General features: G+C 37.0%; 1 protein-coding gene across 8 annotated transcripts in view; it reads right to left on the bottom strand.

Moving 5' to 3' along the window:
• pacs2 (phosphofurin acidic cluster sorting protein 2) overlaps positions 1–15845 on the bottom strand; it is a 65353-nt gene that overhangs the window by 2475 nt on the left and 47033 nt on the right. The window contains exons 8-22 of one of the 8 annotated variants that reach the window (XM_044048326.1): positions 14421–14480; positions 14178–14332; positions 12181–12271; positions 10983–11054; positions 10561–10685; positions 8949–9120; positions 8766–8870; positions 8580–8686; positions 8344–8498; positions 7832–7942; positions 7434–7542; positions 6062–6094; positions 2892–2936; positions 492–534; positions 376–418 (exon numbers count right to left, since the gene is read on the bottom strand). In XM_044048326.1, the coding sequence (XP_043904261.1) occupies positions 376–418; positions 492–534; positions 2892–2936; positions 6062–6094; positions 7434–7542; positions 7832–7942; positions 8344–8498; positions 8580–8686; positions 8766–8870; positions 8949–9120; positions 10561–10685; positions 10983–11054; positions 12181–12271; positions 14178–14332; positions 14421–14480 (1426 nt within the window). The remainder of the gene's footprint in view (positions 1–375; positions 419–491; positions 535–2891; positions 2937–6061; positions 6095–7433; positions 7543–7831; positions 7943–8343; positions 8499–8579; positions 8687–8765; positions 8871–8948; positions 9121–10560; positions 10686–10982; positions 11055–12180; positions 12272–14177; positions 14333–14420; positions 14481–15845) is intronic. The other 7 variants (XM_044048330.1, XM_044048327.1, XM_044048331.1 and 4 more) reach the window with 7 other exon arrangements.

Here is a 15845-nt window from a genome sequence, read left to right as displayed (position 1 = left end):
TAATTTGGATTTCTTTCATGGCTTGGATTTGGTTCATTGGCATTTCAACATGATAATTGTGACAATGAAAATAAAATCTTTTAAAAACCTTTAGAAAGGACCAAGGACCATTGGCCCCTAGAAATCTTCCCATTATCAAATCTGGCCCTCTTACAAAACGTTTGTACACCCCTGGTCTAATCCATTCAGTTTTGGAATAACCAGGACTAGGCTATATTTACAAATTAACTATCACAATATGTATGTATAATAACAGCAACTTAATGTTATTTTGTGGAAGAATTGTAATGTGTTTTAAGGATATTTTACACATAAGAACAAGACAAGGAATGATAGTAATCATAAGCATCCATAAAGAAAAAGACAATGGCTAACCTGACGCTGCTGATGTCTGCTCAACGAGGCCGACTTTCACCATCTGAAAAAGGAAGGGAAAAAATTAGCTGGACAAAAATGAAACTAAATGAGGTAGAGTAAAAGATAATACTTACTCCAATAAAAGGGATGAATTTCTGACATGAGTCTTCATCAGGGCTGTGGCAGTGGTGAGAATGTAGAAGAAAAAAAACATCAGATTTTATGAAATAAAATAATAAAGTAAATCAATCTGATAAGATTTGAACTTCCCATCTACTGTTAATAACACTAAAATCAACTGTTAGTGACTTTAATGTTGATTTACTTTTACATTGCATAAAAAGTATGCAATCACCACCCAAACAGAATCAGTGGAGCATGCTGCATTTGCTGCACTCAGTCAGTTTCAGTGCCTGACTGCAGGGCTCCTGAAGGCAACAGGAGAAGCAAGCAGGAGAGAGAAAACATGCAAAAGAGTCGCCATCCGACATAAAACCAACCAGTCACTGCAGAGACAAGACCGGATCAATCATAGTCAAGTCAGAGGGGCAGCAAGTCCATCAGGGAAACAAATCAACTACAGAAACATAGAGAGGTGGGTGTGATGGAAGAGCACCAACCTAAATATAAAGCCTGTCCAGTTTCATGCACTACCTGTGAGCGGTAGTGCATTACTACGCTTATAAGCCCTCTACTCTATGAACTATTTTCCTGTTAGTGAGCAGAAAAATAGCCTGAATGAAGTTCTACTGTTCTATTTCTCTACATATACACTGTCCGGCTTAAAAAAAAAAGAGTCACATACTCAAAAAAATTCCTGACCATACAAGCCTGTAGGGAGCAGTGTTATGATCTGCTTCAGTTGGTCACGTCTAGGTTCAGCAATGTTATGGTCCCAAAAAGATGAGGTCAGCAGTCTTCCTAATATCCTGAATGACCAGGTTTATCAGGCATAGTCTAAAATGACAATATCAGAATTAATCAGGCTCAAATTGGGGCTGGGTACTGAGAAAAAAGAAAATGAATAAGGTATCAATATCTGGTATTTGATGAGGATTCCTGAACAATGCTTTTTTCAATACAGATTTTATTAAATCAGTTTTATTGGGGGGAAAAATCATTAAATATTACATCATTAGCCATTCCTCTTCTCCTTTGGAGAATCATCTCCGTCTCTAGTTGTAACTACCTACCTATGCCTTCTGTTAGATCTCGATCAAACAGCATGCGACATGCTTATTGGCTCACTGACGTTGATGGGATTAACCCCATGTGTGCTGGTTTTTGGTATTGAATCAAGTATTGAAGTTCCATACCCAGCTCAAATTTTGGACCATAGAACAAAAGTATTGAAATTCAACACCAAAGTTTGGACAATACAACAAAAGTATTGAAGTTCAATACCCAGTCTGAAGTTCATCCGATACAACAAAAGTATTGAAGTTCAATACCCAGTCCAAAGTTCGGACGATACAACAAAAGTATTGAAGTTCAATACCCAATCTGAAGTTTGGACAATACAACAAAAGTATTGAAGTTCAATACCCAGTCCGAAGTTTGGACGATACAACAAAAGTATTGAAGTTCAATACCCAGTCAAGTTTGACGATACAACAAAAGTATTGAAGTTCAATACCCAGTCCAAGTTTGACGATACAACAAAAGTATTGAAGTTCAATACCAGTCTGAAGTTCATCCGCAAAAGTATTGAAGTTCAATAACAACGAACAAAAGTATTGAAGTTCAATACCCAGTCTGAAGTTCGGACGATACAACAAAAGTATTGAAGTTCAATACCCAGTTCGAAGTTCGACGCCAGTTCAATACCCAGTCTGAAGTTCGGACGATACAACAAAAGTATTGAAGTTTAATACCCAGTCTGAAGTTCGATGACATACAACAAAAGTATTGAAGTTCAATCAGTCTGAAGTTCGACGATACAACAAAAGTATTGAAGTTCAATACCCAGTCTGAAGTTTGGACGATACAACAAAAAGTATTGAAGTTTAATACCCAGTCTGAAGTACAACAAAAGTATTGAAGTTTCATCCGATACAACAAAAGTATTGAAGTTCAATACCCAATCTGAAGTTCGGACAATACAACAAAAGTATTGCAGTTCAATACCCAGTCCAAAGTTCGGACGATACAACAAAAGTATTGAAGTTCGATACCCAGTCCTAAGCATGAGACACATGGATTGTCCACCACAGACTCCAGACCTTAACCCTATTAAGAATCTTCAGGATGTGCTGGAGAAGACTTAACGTAGTGATCCAACTCCTCTCATAGAGAGAGAAGATCTTGGTGAAAAATGAATGCAACTGTGGATTGAAACAAATAGTGTGACATTGAATAAGCTTATTGAAGCAATGCCACAACAACTACTGTACAGTACATGTTGCAAACAAACCTAAAGGCTGTTCAACAAAATTCAAGTGTGTAACTTTTTTTTTTTTTTTTTTTTAGCCGGACAATGTGTTTTTCTAAATGAGAAGACGTTCTACGACGTTTTAGGAGGTTGTTGCTCTTGCCTTGAAGAAACCTGCCATCGCCCCCCCAGGGAAGAAACAGAGAGACTACGAGAGGAGGGGAGAGAACAGAAGAGACAGTCTACAGTAGGTTTCGTCAGATTGTTTTTCCAACACAACACATCTCTGCTGAGATCAAACCACGAGCAAGAAGAAGGAGACAAAAAGAGCCAGATGTCTGCCTGGTATGCGAGTGATTCACGCTCATCGCTCTTAGCAAGGATGGAGTATGACAGGATATTAGGTGCGACCTCTGTCGGATTACTGTGTGTTCACTCCATCTTTTGGCTTAAAGGTCCAGTGTGAAAGAAATAGTGACATCTAATGGTGAGACTGCAGATTGCAACAAATGGAGGACTCCTACACTCCGCCCTTCCCTTTCCGAAGATTGTCGGGGAACTACAGTGGCCTTCGCAGACCAGAGAGGAAGAGGATTTAGTCTAGTAGTGACGTGATGCCTGGCTTTAGAAGTTGGAGGAAGTCCCTCCTCTGGTGAGCCGACATCACATCACATGGCATCATACAGCTTCTGGGGGAGAGTATAAGGGGTGTGTCCCAATCTCAAATACCTTGCTCATGTTTCACAGAATCAGTCACAAAATTTCTTCCAAACCCTCCCCTTACTCTAACTCCCTCCCTGCTATTTCCTCCTTGTTTTTGTTGGTTGGCGCATCGGGTGTAAGTGGGCGGAGCTGTCCTTTGTTGTTTGCATAGTAAGCTTCCTCGTCAAAACACCTTTGATAGCTATGATAGATAGAGGCACAGGTAGATATGTACTGGAAAATATCTTTGAGGAATTGAAACGGTACAAACTGCCTACAGCTAACGACTTCGGGTGGCTTAGGAATTAAGTTTACGTTTGTCACTACAACTAGAAACATGGCGGCACAAAATGGCAGCCTCTGCAAAGCAAGGCCCTTGCCGACAATACATAAAGACATCTTACTCTAAGGCTACGAAAACCAAACCATTTTTTATTTTAAAGCAGTTATACACGTATACGAACATACTTATACGTAGTTTATTCCATTTCTGCAAATACGACCTGCAAAATGTAACACACTGGACCTTTAAATGTGGTCAGATAAAAGATGCACATGCATGCAAGTGAACTAAAACTACAGACATAACACATGCACTTTTTTTAGATTATGGTAAGTCTCATGGTATTTATGAAACGGCTATGTACCGTACTCTTATTAACAAACTTCAAAAGAAAAGTATTATGTTAAATATATTAATAATTGAATTAACAGAGCTCCAAAAGTCTGGTTTATACATCTGTATAAACCTTACATTGATTTAATTCTATTAATTTAAAATTAATTTTCTTACATTAATGATCTATTATCATCTGTAAAGGAGAATATTTTGTCCATTTCAATGTTGTTGTACTAATGCAGTACGTCTTAATTTATTTATCAAAGGGAATAAAAAAGAAAATGTGATAGTTGTAAATTTCATACACTAAGCATGCATGATCACAACGGTGTGATCAGGTTGATATTGTGTTTTATGCATGAATAACTTATAAATATATGTGTATATATATATATACATATAACTATTAATTCACCGTTTGTGACATTTGCTAGAGAAACTGTAGCATGTGCCAAAAATTAACTCAAATCTGCAACATTGTTTGTAATATACTGAATAAATTAATGAAAATAATGTTAGAAAACTACGAAGAAACTACAATAATAATACAGTACATTGAAACCACACATGAAACTATCCGTAGGTTAATAATAATTACAAATAAAAGGAGACAGGAGAGCTGCATTGCATTTTGATGGTGTTATTTTACCGATAACGTGCAGGCTTTTCTACATCTACAAGGACAAATAACAGACAGACATGAATGGCCTGAAGCAAATGATGCAGGGGAAAGAGCAGGGAGGAAGAAACAGACAGAGGAGAACTGAGTCCTGCCACTTTATCAGCACACGGTCACTTCATCACAACATGACAACAAATTAGAATCTCGCTTTGAAATAATAATAGTAGTAGTAGTAGTAGTAGTATTGATAAACTCAGTAAATGTTCAAATGTTCTGACCAGATTTAGTTCCGTTTACACAGATGTGCACCATCATCTGAAGTGGAGCTGAAACAAAACATCATTTCTTTTTTATAATCGATTCATATGTTGAATATTTTCTCCATTAATCGATCGGTTGTTTGGTCCAGAAAATGTCAGAAAACATTAATGTTTCCCAAATGTTTTCAAATGTCTATATGATTCACTTTGAATGATTTATTTGTTATATGGAGTAACGAAACTAGCAAATATTAAATATATATTGTATTTTTAAAGCTAATTCAAGACCTAGGTTTTTAGTCTGGGTTTTGATTAAACTTCTTTATTTAGTAACGGTATATTCTATTTTAATATATTTATTTATCTGTGTATTTTCTCAGTTTTTATCTGTCTTATTTCAGATTGACTACTTTATTCTACTCTTTTAGTATTGTAATCTTTTTGGGTAGTTTAAGCCAGTTTAGTATTGAGTGCCTGCTGTTTATTAGTAATCTTTTAATTTTAGTTTCCCCATTGATGATGGTATTTCCTGACTCTTTTAATTAATTTTTGTTGATTACATTGTTTTTTTTTGCCCTCTCAGTACCATTATGTATCCCTTGATTTTATAGTTTAAAGCACTCTGTAACACGATATTTGGCTGTCATGAGAGTTTCAGAGGCAGCAGATTTTAACACGATGAGCTCAGATGTTGTTTGTGTATAATGAGTAGTACAGTAAACAGTTTATATTAATTTTCCTCTCAAAATTGATTATGGGGCAGGCAGTGATCCAAACCAAACCACAATCTGTTTAGAGACAAAAAGGCAAAAAAATCTACAGTGTATTACTAAAGAGGAGACACTCCTTGTAACCGCACTCATGTGTCAGCTCATAAAAAAAGGAAAAACTTTAATTAGTTCAAGGCGACTCATACTGTGTCTCATCTCTGAGGTCTGGAAGGCAGATTATGTATCTTCTCAAAGAATCTGTGACTCAGGCTGTTATTAAGGAATAAAGGAAACACTGAGAGCAGCTGTTAAAGTGGCAGCTCCAGCAGAACGACAAAAAGAGGAGAGGGTTCAAACACACACAGGAAGGCGCATGAATCACCAGGCGACATGAGAAACAAACTCAATCGACCACAATACCTGACTGCAAAATCAAAATGAAAGCTCTTTTTCCTTCAAAAGACAGAAAAAAGAAAGAAAAACATACAACAAAACAAAAACAACGTGTTATTCACACACACTGGGATGGAAACACGGTGACATGTTTAGAAGACATGGCTCCTGCAACATCAGACAAAAAAAAACAACTTCAGTGAAATCTAGTATTTGGTTTGTTTTTTTCAAAAGGGGGATTTAAAAGACAACCTGGCAACAGTAAGCCCCCAAGCAGAAAATGAATTTGTGGGCCCCCTCCCACCACCTTGTAGCAGCCGGTTCTGGACTATTATTGATGCACTATAAATTGCATTAGTTATAGTTGTGTTATTTACACTAAAAAAACAGTGTCACTCTTGTTTTTTTAACCTTAGAGCACAATTAAATCACAAAAGTAGCCTAGTATTCATTTGTTAAGACAACGTTTAATGACTTAAAACCAAATAACTTAAGCTCAACACCATTAACTTAATAACATGATACTTGTTAATGTGATCTGGACATTAGTTTTTGAAATTAACATAATAGAACATCTCCTCAAAAGCTTACTACCCTAATATAATTTAAAAGTCTTTACACACCCGCTAGTCTAGTGAATTTATCGACTTTTACTTGGGATTCAAACCCTCAAACCCTCACACAACCCTCTAGTAACAAGGCTTCCACTTGTCCACGGGTTGCCCTTATTTATTCACCTTATAACCAAAGTGTGATTTGTCTTAAAGTTAAGATAGTAACAGAATGTTTTGCTTCGGTTTTAGACATATTTGTTGTTTGTTGTCTGTCTTTAATTGACGTTTAAACCACAATTAAAGGTACAGTGTGTAACATTTTGGTAAATAATGATGCTACATTTTTATTATAAGTGTTCAATCACCTGACTGTATGAAATGTTGTTTTTCATTAGCCTAGAATGAGCCTTTTATATCTCTTATAACTCTATATAAGCAGCCACTTTGGAGAGCCAAAAGTGCACAATGAACAAACATATGATTGAGTTTTGACGCTAACTGACGGCTACTTAACTTACTGTAGCTTCTCTAACAAACTTAGAAGGGAAGAGTGAGGTGAGGGATATTCATCAGCAACATATGCTAAATTTTACATACTGTACCTTTAAAGTTGTTTTTTTCCCTCTAAATCTTTATTTATCTGACTTTTTATCACAATAATTAATGACAGACAGGACAAAGAGCCTCATTCCTAAAATGTTAGACTCAAGAATCGACTATTTTTCCCTGCGATCTTGCCTACAGCAGCTTTAATCACTTAAATCCCCCATTGAAAAACAGTTGGAAAGATTTGCACGAGAGTAACATCTCCAGACTCTACGTACGCCATGTGGAGAAAAACATACCTCTTCTGTTTGTAGGTGAGCATGGCTTCTGCGATGGGGAGCTGGTGCGCTCCGTTGGCTCCCATCATGTACTGAGTGACCCTGGACACCACGTCTGGACTCTCCTGAGCTGCACAGAAGGACAGGGATCACGATGACTCTTCGTCAAACGCAGGCATACGTGCTTCGGGAACATAAGCCGTGTGGTCAGTTAGCATTTTGAATGCCAAAGTCACACAATGAGACATTAGAACTTAGTGATGGAGGTGGATTAGCAACTCCTGTGTGCTGTGATGTTAAAATCCCTGGTTTTCTCTATGGACTTTGGTGTGGGAGAGTGAGTGGTTGACGGACGTCTGGAAAAGTCTGTCAATAATAAGATAAAATTAATAAATAAGTAAATAAATAAAACATCCCACCAATAACAGGAGCTTCTGGCTTGTGGAACAAGTCCCTCCAAGCAGCATCTTGGAACAAACTGTTGTATCGATAGTCAATAGTGCCGAGATATTTAGAGACAGGATGCGCACCTACAAAAAAAAAAACAGAAATAGAACCGCACATGATCAAAATTGAGAGTTTCCACATGATTAATACCCTTTTTTAATTATTTAATAACATTTTCTGTCTTCCATTCTTATACATATTTTCAAATGTATATGTTTTTTATAAACGTTCTAAATCAAGAACTAATTTAGTAATTCCTTCAAAGTTCAGACTGAGACTAGATGACAGCAGAAACTGAATCATTTCTAATGTAATCATCATGTTAATTGCATAACAATCACAAAATTAACCCAAACTAGAGTTTGTTCACCTCTGCTGACTCAAATGACATGCATATGGTGACTTACAGCTCCAAAACACTGCCATTCTGCGCTTCTTGGAATTCTCAGCCATAATCAAAGCGACCGTTTGGACCGTCACTCACCAAGAGGGATGATGAGGAACCTCATGTATCCGAGCCAGTCTGGCGTTTTATGGGAGAGATGGTCCACAAAAAGCCTCAGAACCGCGCTGAGGTAGTGCTGAGCTCCAGCCACGGCTATCTTTATGGGAATGGGCGTCTGGGAGTTACAGTTACAACTAGGAGACAAAACAAACGGGACATGAAGACACTCCTGCGCACTGAACCGCTCACATCCGCGAGTTTGCGTTCCGACTCACAATCTCTGTATGCGGGAGACGATGGTGTTGAACGCAGCTTGGATGTCTGCTGTGGTGCAGGTGCACACCACAGGTAGATGGTGGTTTTGAAGCATGTCTGAGAGATACTGAGAGGGAAACACGCATGTTTGACTGAATACACGTTGTTTTATAGACCTTTAACATGTTACGTTTTTTTCTTCTTACCTGGCCCTGCCAGTCGGATGTGTTGATGAGGATGATGCTGTCAGGAAGGGAGTTATCAGACACCAGGATGTGGTTTAGTTGGTCATATACTGTCTTTCTAGGGATCTTAGGAGGCAAAAAAAAAAGAAAAGATTTTAGACCTGATAAAAAAACAATACTCATCCTGCAGCGCTACTTTCCTACCTGTAGGTGGCAGCGTGTGTCCAGGGAGCGCTCGTTGTCCAGGCTGTTGGCCCTCTCGTTCTGCGGCCTGCTGGGCTGCCGCTCCTTCAGCGACGTGCTCCGACCTCGTCTGCCCGCCAACTTCGGTTCCTGCCTGACAACGAGAACAGAGCAGAGGAAGAGAGACGGACGCCTGTGAAGTGGAGACAATAATGTGATAATCATCTGCAACAAGGGATAACGATTGCAGACAGACAGACAGACAGACATACTGCTTATTAAATGTTACACATTCAAGGACTACTATTTATTATTTGAAAAAACTCTACATTGATATTTGTTTCAAGCAAAATAAATGACTGATTTAAAGCTGCAGTGTGTAACTTTGAAGTTATTCTGAATTATTTGGTCTTTATGAACATAACCTAATGTGTACCGAGACATTAGAATCAGTAAATTAAAAAGATTGGTTCAGTACTTCCTGTATGACCGGAGCACAGACTCCATCTGACACAGTCACTGAACTGAAATACGGCTGAACGCGTTGTGATTCAGCTCACGATCGCCGACTTTCAGCAGTGCTTTCGCTAAATACACCAGGCTCCTCCATCTCAAAAAAGTTGAGATGTGCCGTGCTAGAACGGTATATAACGGTATGGAAACGCGTCATATCAGACCTGAGTGAGGGTGGGAACAAGAAGCATTTAACCCAGGAAGCTTAAGCTTTGGTTAAAATCCACACAAATAAATTTAAATTGCACCTGTCTTTCAGACCAGACTACTATACCATTTTGTTACAGACGACACTTGGGTAAATACATTTTTTTGTTGCCATGTCGGTTAGCCGGTTATTCATATCCACTGTTTTGACAATTGATTGTATTTAAAATGTAAATTTATATTCACTGAATATTTAAGTCACAATACGATACAGTATATGACGATATTTAAGTCACGTTACGATATATCACGATATTTAAGTCACGTTACGATATATCACGATATTTAAGTCACAATGCTATATATTAAGATATTTAAGTCACAATACGATATATCACGATATTTAAGTAATGATACATCAAGATATTTAAGTCACAATACGATATATCACGATATTTAAGTCACAATACGATATATCACGATATTTAAGTCACGATATGATATTATCACAATATCAAAGTCACAATATGATATCACGATATTTAAGTCACGATACGATATTATCACAATATTTAAGTCACAATACGATATATCACGATATTTAAGTCACAACACGATATAACACAATATTTAAGTCACAATATGATATATCACGATATTTAATTCACGATACAATATATCACGATATTTAAGTCACTATACGATCTATCACGATATTTAAGTCACTACACGATATTATCACAATATTAAAGTCACAATATGATATCACGATATTGAAGTTGTGATGCGATATTGTTTAGATATTTAAGTCAAGCTACGTTATTGATAGATATTTAAGCCAAGATACACGATATTTAAGTCACAATACCTTATTAATGCGATACTTAAAACAGTTTGAATGAAACATTTAAAAGTTACGCACTACAGCTTTAAAAAAAAAAGAAAAGCAGCTAACCCTTGTTTATGTTTTTACCTGTTGGATGAAATGATGAGGGACTCAGTCTTGGTCATTTTGCCACTTGGCGGCAGTCTCTCTAAAAACGTGTCCATGTTGTCCATCTCCAGCTCTGTGGTCGGAGTCACCGCCTCCGGCTGCTCCTGTGGGAAAAAAAGCCCCAAAACTTTTCCTTTAATGTCTTAACATTTAAGTACTTGTTCATTTTTCTCCTCATGATTTATTCCCGTTTCATGTGGTTTGTTATGAGAGTAACCCTTCATTAGTAGCTTAGATGTTTTTCTTGGATGACAAATGCAGAGGAGCAGAGCAAACATGCAGTTTCTCCAGTTTTAAAGCCCCAAGGAGCTCATTTCTATGTTTTTCTTTAAAACACTAGCCTTCATAACAAAACTGATGCCAGTTATTGATCTCAGGCAGCTTTAAGAATTCACACTCACAAAGGAGACGTTATCAGACACGCTGTCATCTGGAAACTTGGCTCCGCCACACTTGGTTTTGTCTGGGTCAATCTGGGAATGAGAAGGTAAGAAGGAACAATAAACATAATCTGCTTTTGATGGAATCCTGGATTCACAGTTCAACAAATGTCCTGCAGTTTTATAAACAAGCCAGCGACCGGGTTTCCTGTGGAGTGATGGGATAAATCATCTGAATGCCGGAGGAGTTAATCTGCACTTTTCTGCACGTCAGCGAAACGCGTTCCTGAGCTTCTCTGCTCCAGTCCAATTTACTGATTTGCCATCAGCAAATCCGCAGGTGTTCAGGACTCACTGACCACATTTACATGGAAGATCAATAATCCGATAGTAACCAGATTAGGACAACAACCTTTTCTGATTTAATTAACCCTAAGACTAAGCAATAATCTGAGCAAGACGTGGAGTATTATTTTAGATGCATCATATAGATATTGTATATAAATAATAATTTATTATGTGTGATTATAAACACTTAAATCAGATTATAAAACCCCATTGCAGCAGTGAACATGTGCATCATGATCAGACTGTGTTGTGTCATTTAAATAACATAATCCAAATAATGCATTATTCAACATAAAGTCAAATTATTGCCAGCTATATACAGTATTTATATACTGATTGTACTGATATAATATTTATATCTGATTGCAATATACATATTAATATTGCAATCAGATTCTAATACTCCATCCCAACAGTGGACATAAATTACATGTGAGTCAATAATTAAAAAACTCATGTAAACATCACTCTCAAAATAATTAAGATTAAAGTTGACAATCAGATTATTGGCGTCTATTTTAAGGTAGACAACATGGACAAACAAAATCTGCATTCTGTATTCAACAGTCTGAATAAGACACTGCCATGTAAACATAACATTCTGCATCACAATCTGATTCATGTTTTATTCAAAATTAGGCAAATAATCATGGACAGCAATGTCCCCATATTAACCAGATTATAATATCCCATTATGTTGACATATAAGATTATAATGTCCTGTAGCAGTCAATAAACCAAAAGTAAAACGTAATCCAACTGTAACATAAGAGGAATGCAAATGGAAATGTGTATTAATAAATGATGTAAAATGATCATAATCTGAATCACGTGTTATTCAGATTAAGGTTTAAATGGACTCTGGACTGACCGGGCTGGGAGGTTCTCGGTGGCTCCGGCTGCTGTGGATACTGCCGATCTCAGTTTGTGAGCTGGAGAGAGAGAGACCCTCGAAATATGGCCTGAAATGAAACGCACAGTCTGAGATTAATTCAAAGAAATTTTACTTTATATATATAATATAATTAATACAGGGGTATGCAACCTTTAGTCTGAAAAGAGCCGTTTATGTCCATCTCCACCCAAATAAAATTAATCTGGAGACGCAAACCCATTTGACCCATAAAATTGCGATAATATCACATATAATAACAGATATACTATATACAAAATAATGATAGTTTAGAACTACAAAAAGAAAAGTGTTGATTTCATTACTGTTTATAGCCAAAGCTACTCTGAAATAAAACACAGAATAATGTAGACCTAGTCCTTCTAATGTTTGTGGAAATGAATAAAATGAAACCAGTAACCCCCTTTGAAATAAATACAGCATGTAAAGGACCATCAGCATGTTATTATGTCAAGTTAGCAACTGTGTTTAGCTATCGTCGACGCGACAGTTTGTTTAACAGGAAGTTCATTTTGAAAGTCTGTATCCGTGATTTTGATGCAATTTAACAGCGGAAAGTGCGAGACATAAAGCATTTAACAGATAAATGTTAAAAGAATGTTAGCATCAGTCAACAGTGGTAACACGGTAAATATTGTATTGTGTCTGCTAGCTTACTCAGTGATGACGCTCCATCTGCTATGCTATTTGCCACGGAAATGCTAATGGTGTGTTTTGTCTGTCTAAATTTTGTCTAGCTCTTAGGTTGTTGGTCTTTCAAGATCAATTAAACTTTATGACCATCAGTAATGGCTCCCCCTTTCTTTGACTGGATGCTACAAAGCAATATTTAGATTTCATGTAGTTCATGCTTGAGAAAACCTGCCCGGGATAGAGTAAATACATGGATCCAAAGATTGAAAGAAAATAAACTTTTTTTTATATTCAAAGCGACAAGGAGCCACTGCAGAAGGGCTGAAAGGCCACATGTGGATCTAGAGCCGCAGGTTGCAGACCCCTGGTTAATATAAGTCTAATAAACCAGTGACTGTTGCTCGTGCAGCAGATGTTATCGTACTGCTTCACTGCAGAGAATGACTCAGTCTGTGTTTAAATGTCTTTTTCCTCAAGCGTGAGACACTGAAGCTCAGGCTGGGAACTAAGTCTCTGTTAGAAACCAGAGATGTGGAGTTTGAACGATATGAAATAAAGATACTAATGGTATGCATCATGGGAAGTGAAGAATCCTGCATTTTAAGAGCTGTATTTAAAGCAGGTAAAGCCTAGTTTAAAAAAAAAGTCAGGACACCTGGCAACCTCTGTTCTATTGACTTTCATCAATTCTCCTGAAAATCAGTTTATAAATCAATACCAAACCAATGGAATATACTTTTTTCAATGTATCAGTCAAAGGTTTAATTATAAGGGTTTAAAACTGCGAAAAAACATGAAAACATTGAGAAAAACTAGTAACTGTAAAACTTTTGGCACTAAATTGTAAATAAAGGCCTTTACACATCATATTTTCTTGATATTTCATAATATTATTTCATATATAGGTTGCACATTATTCTAGTCTCTGTATTTATGTTATATTGTAATGGAAAAAAACAGCTTTAATCAATGCAATTTATGATAAAACATGTTTTATTTTTGTGTCTTTTTGATGTAATTAGTCACATTAACGGATCATATCATAATTGAATAATTGAATATTCTTTGCCAGTATTTACATTTTTAAAAATGCTATGGTAACTTAAATTACTTATATCAAATGTGTAATATGAATCAGGTTAGTAGTAGTAGTAAATAGTATGTAGTAAATTCATGAATATTTTAGTTGTGTTGGTGTTTTTCATTCATGTAACTTTAGCACTATGATTACTTGGCCTGAAATACCATTAATAATAATAACCCATAAATTATTCAGAATCACACACAGACACACACACACACAGTCAGTGAGAGCCACTCACTTGAGTTTGGGTTTTGGTGTACTGAGGACGCTGTCATCGTCGTCCAGCTCGGGGCCGCTGTCGCTGGGATTCTCAAACTCCACGCTGTCCAGGTCCAGATCCTCCTCCTCCACCTCATGAGGTGGTTCTGCTGGGTCCTGCTCCGAGTCCAGAACCTTCGCACACACACACACACACAGAAACAGTCACACGTGAGCAGAGGCATCAAAAACAACAAAGAGAAAGCGTAGAGAAAACACCCACCTCGTCTGAGACTCTGAAGCGCTTCAGAAGAGCCACCACCCTCTGCTTAAAGTTCTGCTGCTAAAACACAGGAGAGGAAACACACGAGCACAGTTCAGCGTGTGTGACGTGACCTACTTATGATTTACTGCAGTTCGGTCACAGATCAATGGAGCAGATGCAACAGATGTAGTCCCTGCTGAGCAGCCAGCTCCTACACTTCACTGATTTTTACCGGCAGTAGATACATTTGCAATTCTGTCCGTGGATCGATTTTATTTATTAATTTTTTTCTGCGTGGGCTCTTGTGTCTGATCAATAATCACGCAGCATCAGGCTTCATCAGGCCTCATCTGCTTTCTGGGGCTCTCACTCACTTCCTGCCTCGGCTGAATGAAATCAAATGACTCCTGGAAATAGATACGAGAAGTGTCATTACGAGGTGTTTGGTGATCCTCGTTAGGCAGCTCACGGTGAAGATGGAACTCACTGAGGCGTGAGTTTGAAACACTGATGGGAGAATTCATCTGGACATGTGGATCTTAGTTTGTTAGTTTACTACCACAGCTTTCTTTTAGAAAGTTGGACTCAATCTTCACACAAATTAATTTTTTTTATACAAGAATTTTAAGTTTCTGGTAAATGGTAAATAAACCCGTAGTGCTAACGTGGCGCAGATCAGTGCCGCAGGTGCACTCTTGGTAAACTGACGTGGGAATAATACACAACTTCTTATATGGACGCACTGGGGGGGGGTGTATATAGTTTTTTTTTGCGATTTTTAAGTCACGATACAATACTGTTGCGATATTTGAGTAACAATATGACAATATCGTGACATTTAAGTCACAATATTTAAGTCACAATACAATATTATTGCGATATTTGAGTAACGACAATATTTAACTCGGGATACAATATCATTGCGATATTTAAGTCATGATATGATATTATCATGATATTTGTCACAATACGATATTATCACAATATTATGTTATCGCGATATCTAAGTCACAATATGATTTTATCACGATATTTAAGTCATGGTATGATATTATCATGATATTTGTCACAATACGATATTATCACAATATTATGTTATCGCGATATCTAAGTCACAATACGATATTATCACGATATTTAAGTCACGATGCGATGTTATCACGATATTTAAGTCCCAATATGATATTATCACGATATTCAAGTAGTGATATGATATTATCACGGTATTTAAGTCACAATGCAAGATATTATCACGATATTTAAGTCACAATACGATATTTAAGTCACAATACGCTATAATACGATGCTAAAAAAAACAATACTTGTCTCAAAAGCGATATAATATCGCCACACAATATTTCCAATATTTTGATCACCAACACACAACACGACTTGTTGTTTACTGTTTTTTTCTGTGTTTGTGAATGACATTAGAGTCAATTT

Source organism: Solea senegalensis, linkage group LG16 (genome assembly GCF_019176455.1).
Source record: "Solea senegalensis isolate Sse05_10M linkage group LG16, IFAPA_SoseM_1, whole genome shotgun sequence".
In the NCBI taxonomy this organism is placed as follows: domain Eukaryota; kingdom Metazoa; phylum Chordata; class Actinopteri; order Pleuronectiformes; family Soleidae; genus Solea; species Solea senegalensis.
Note: the sequence above shows the minus strand (reverse complement) of the source record. Positions and strands in the feature narration are given on the sequence as shown.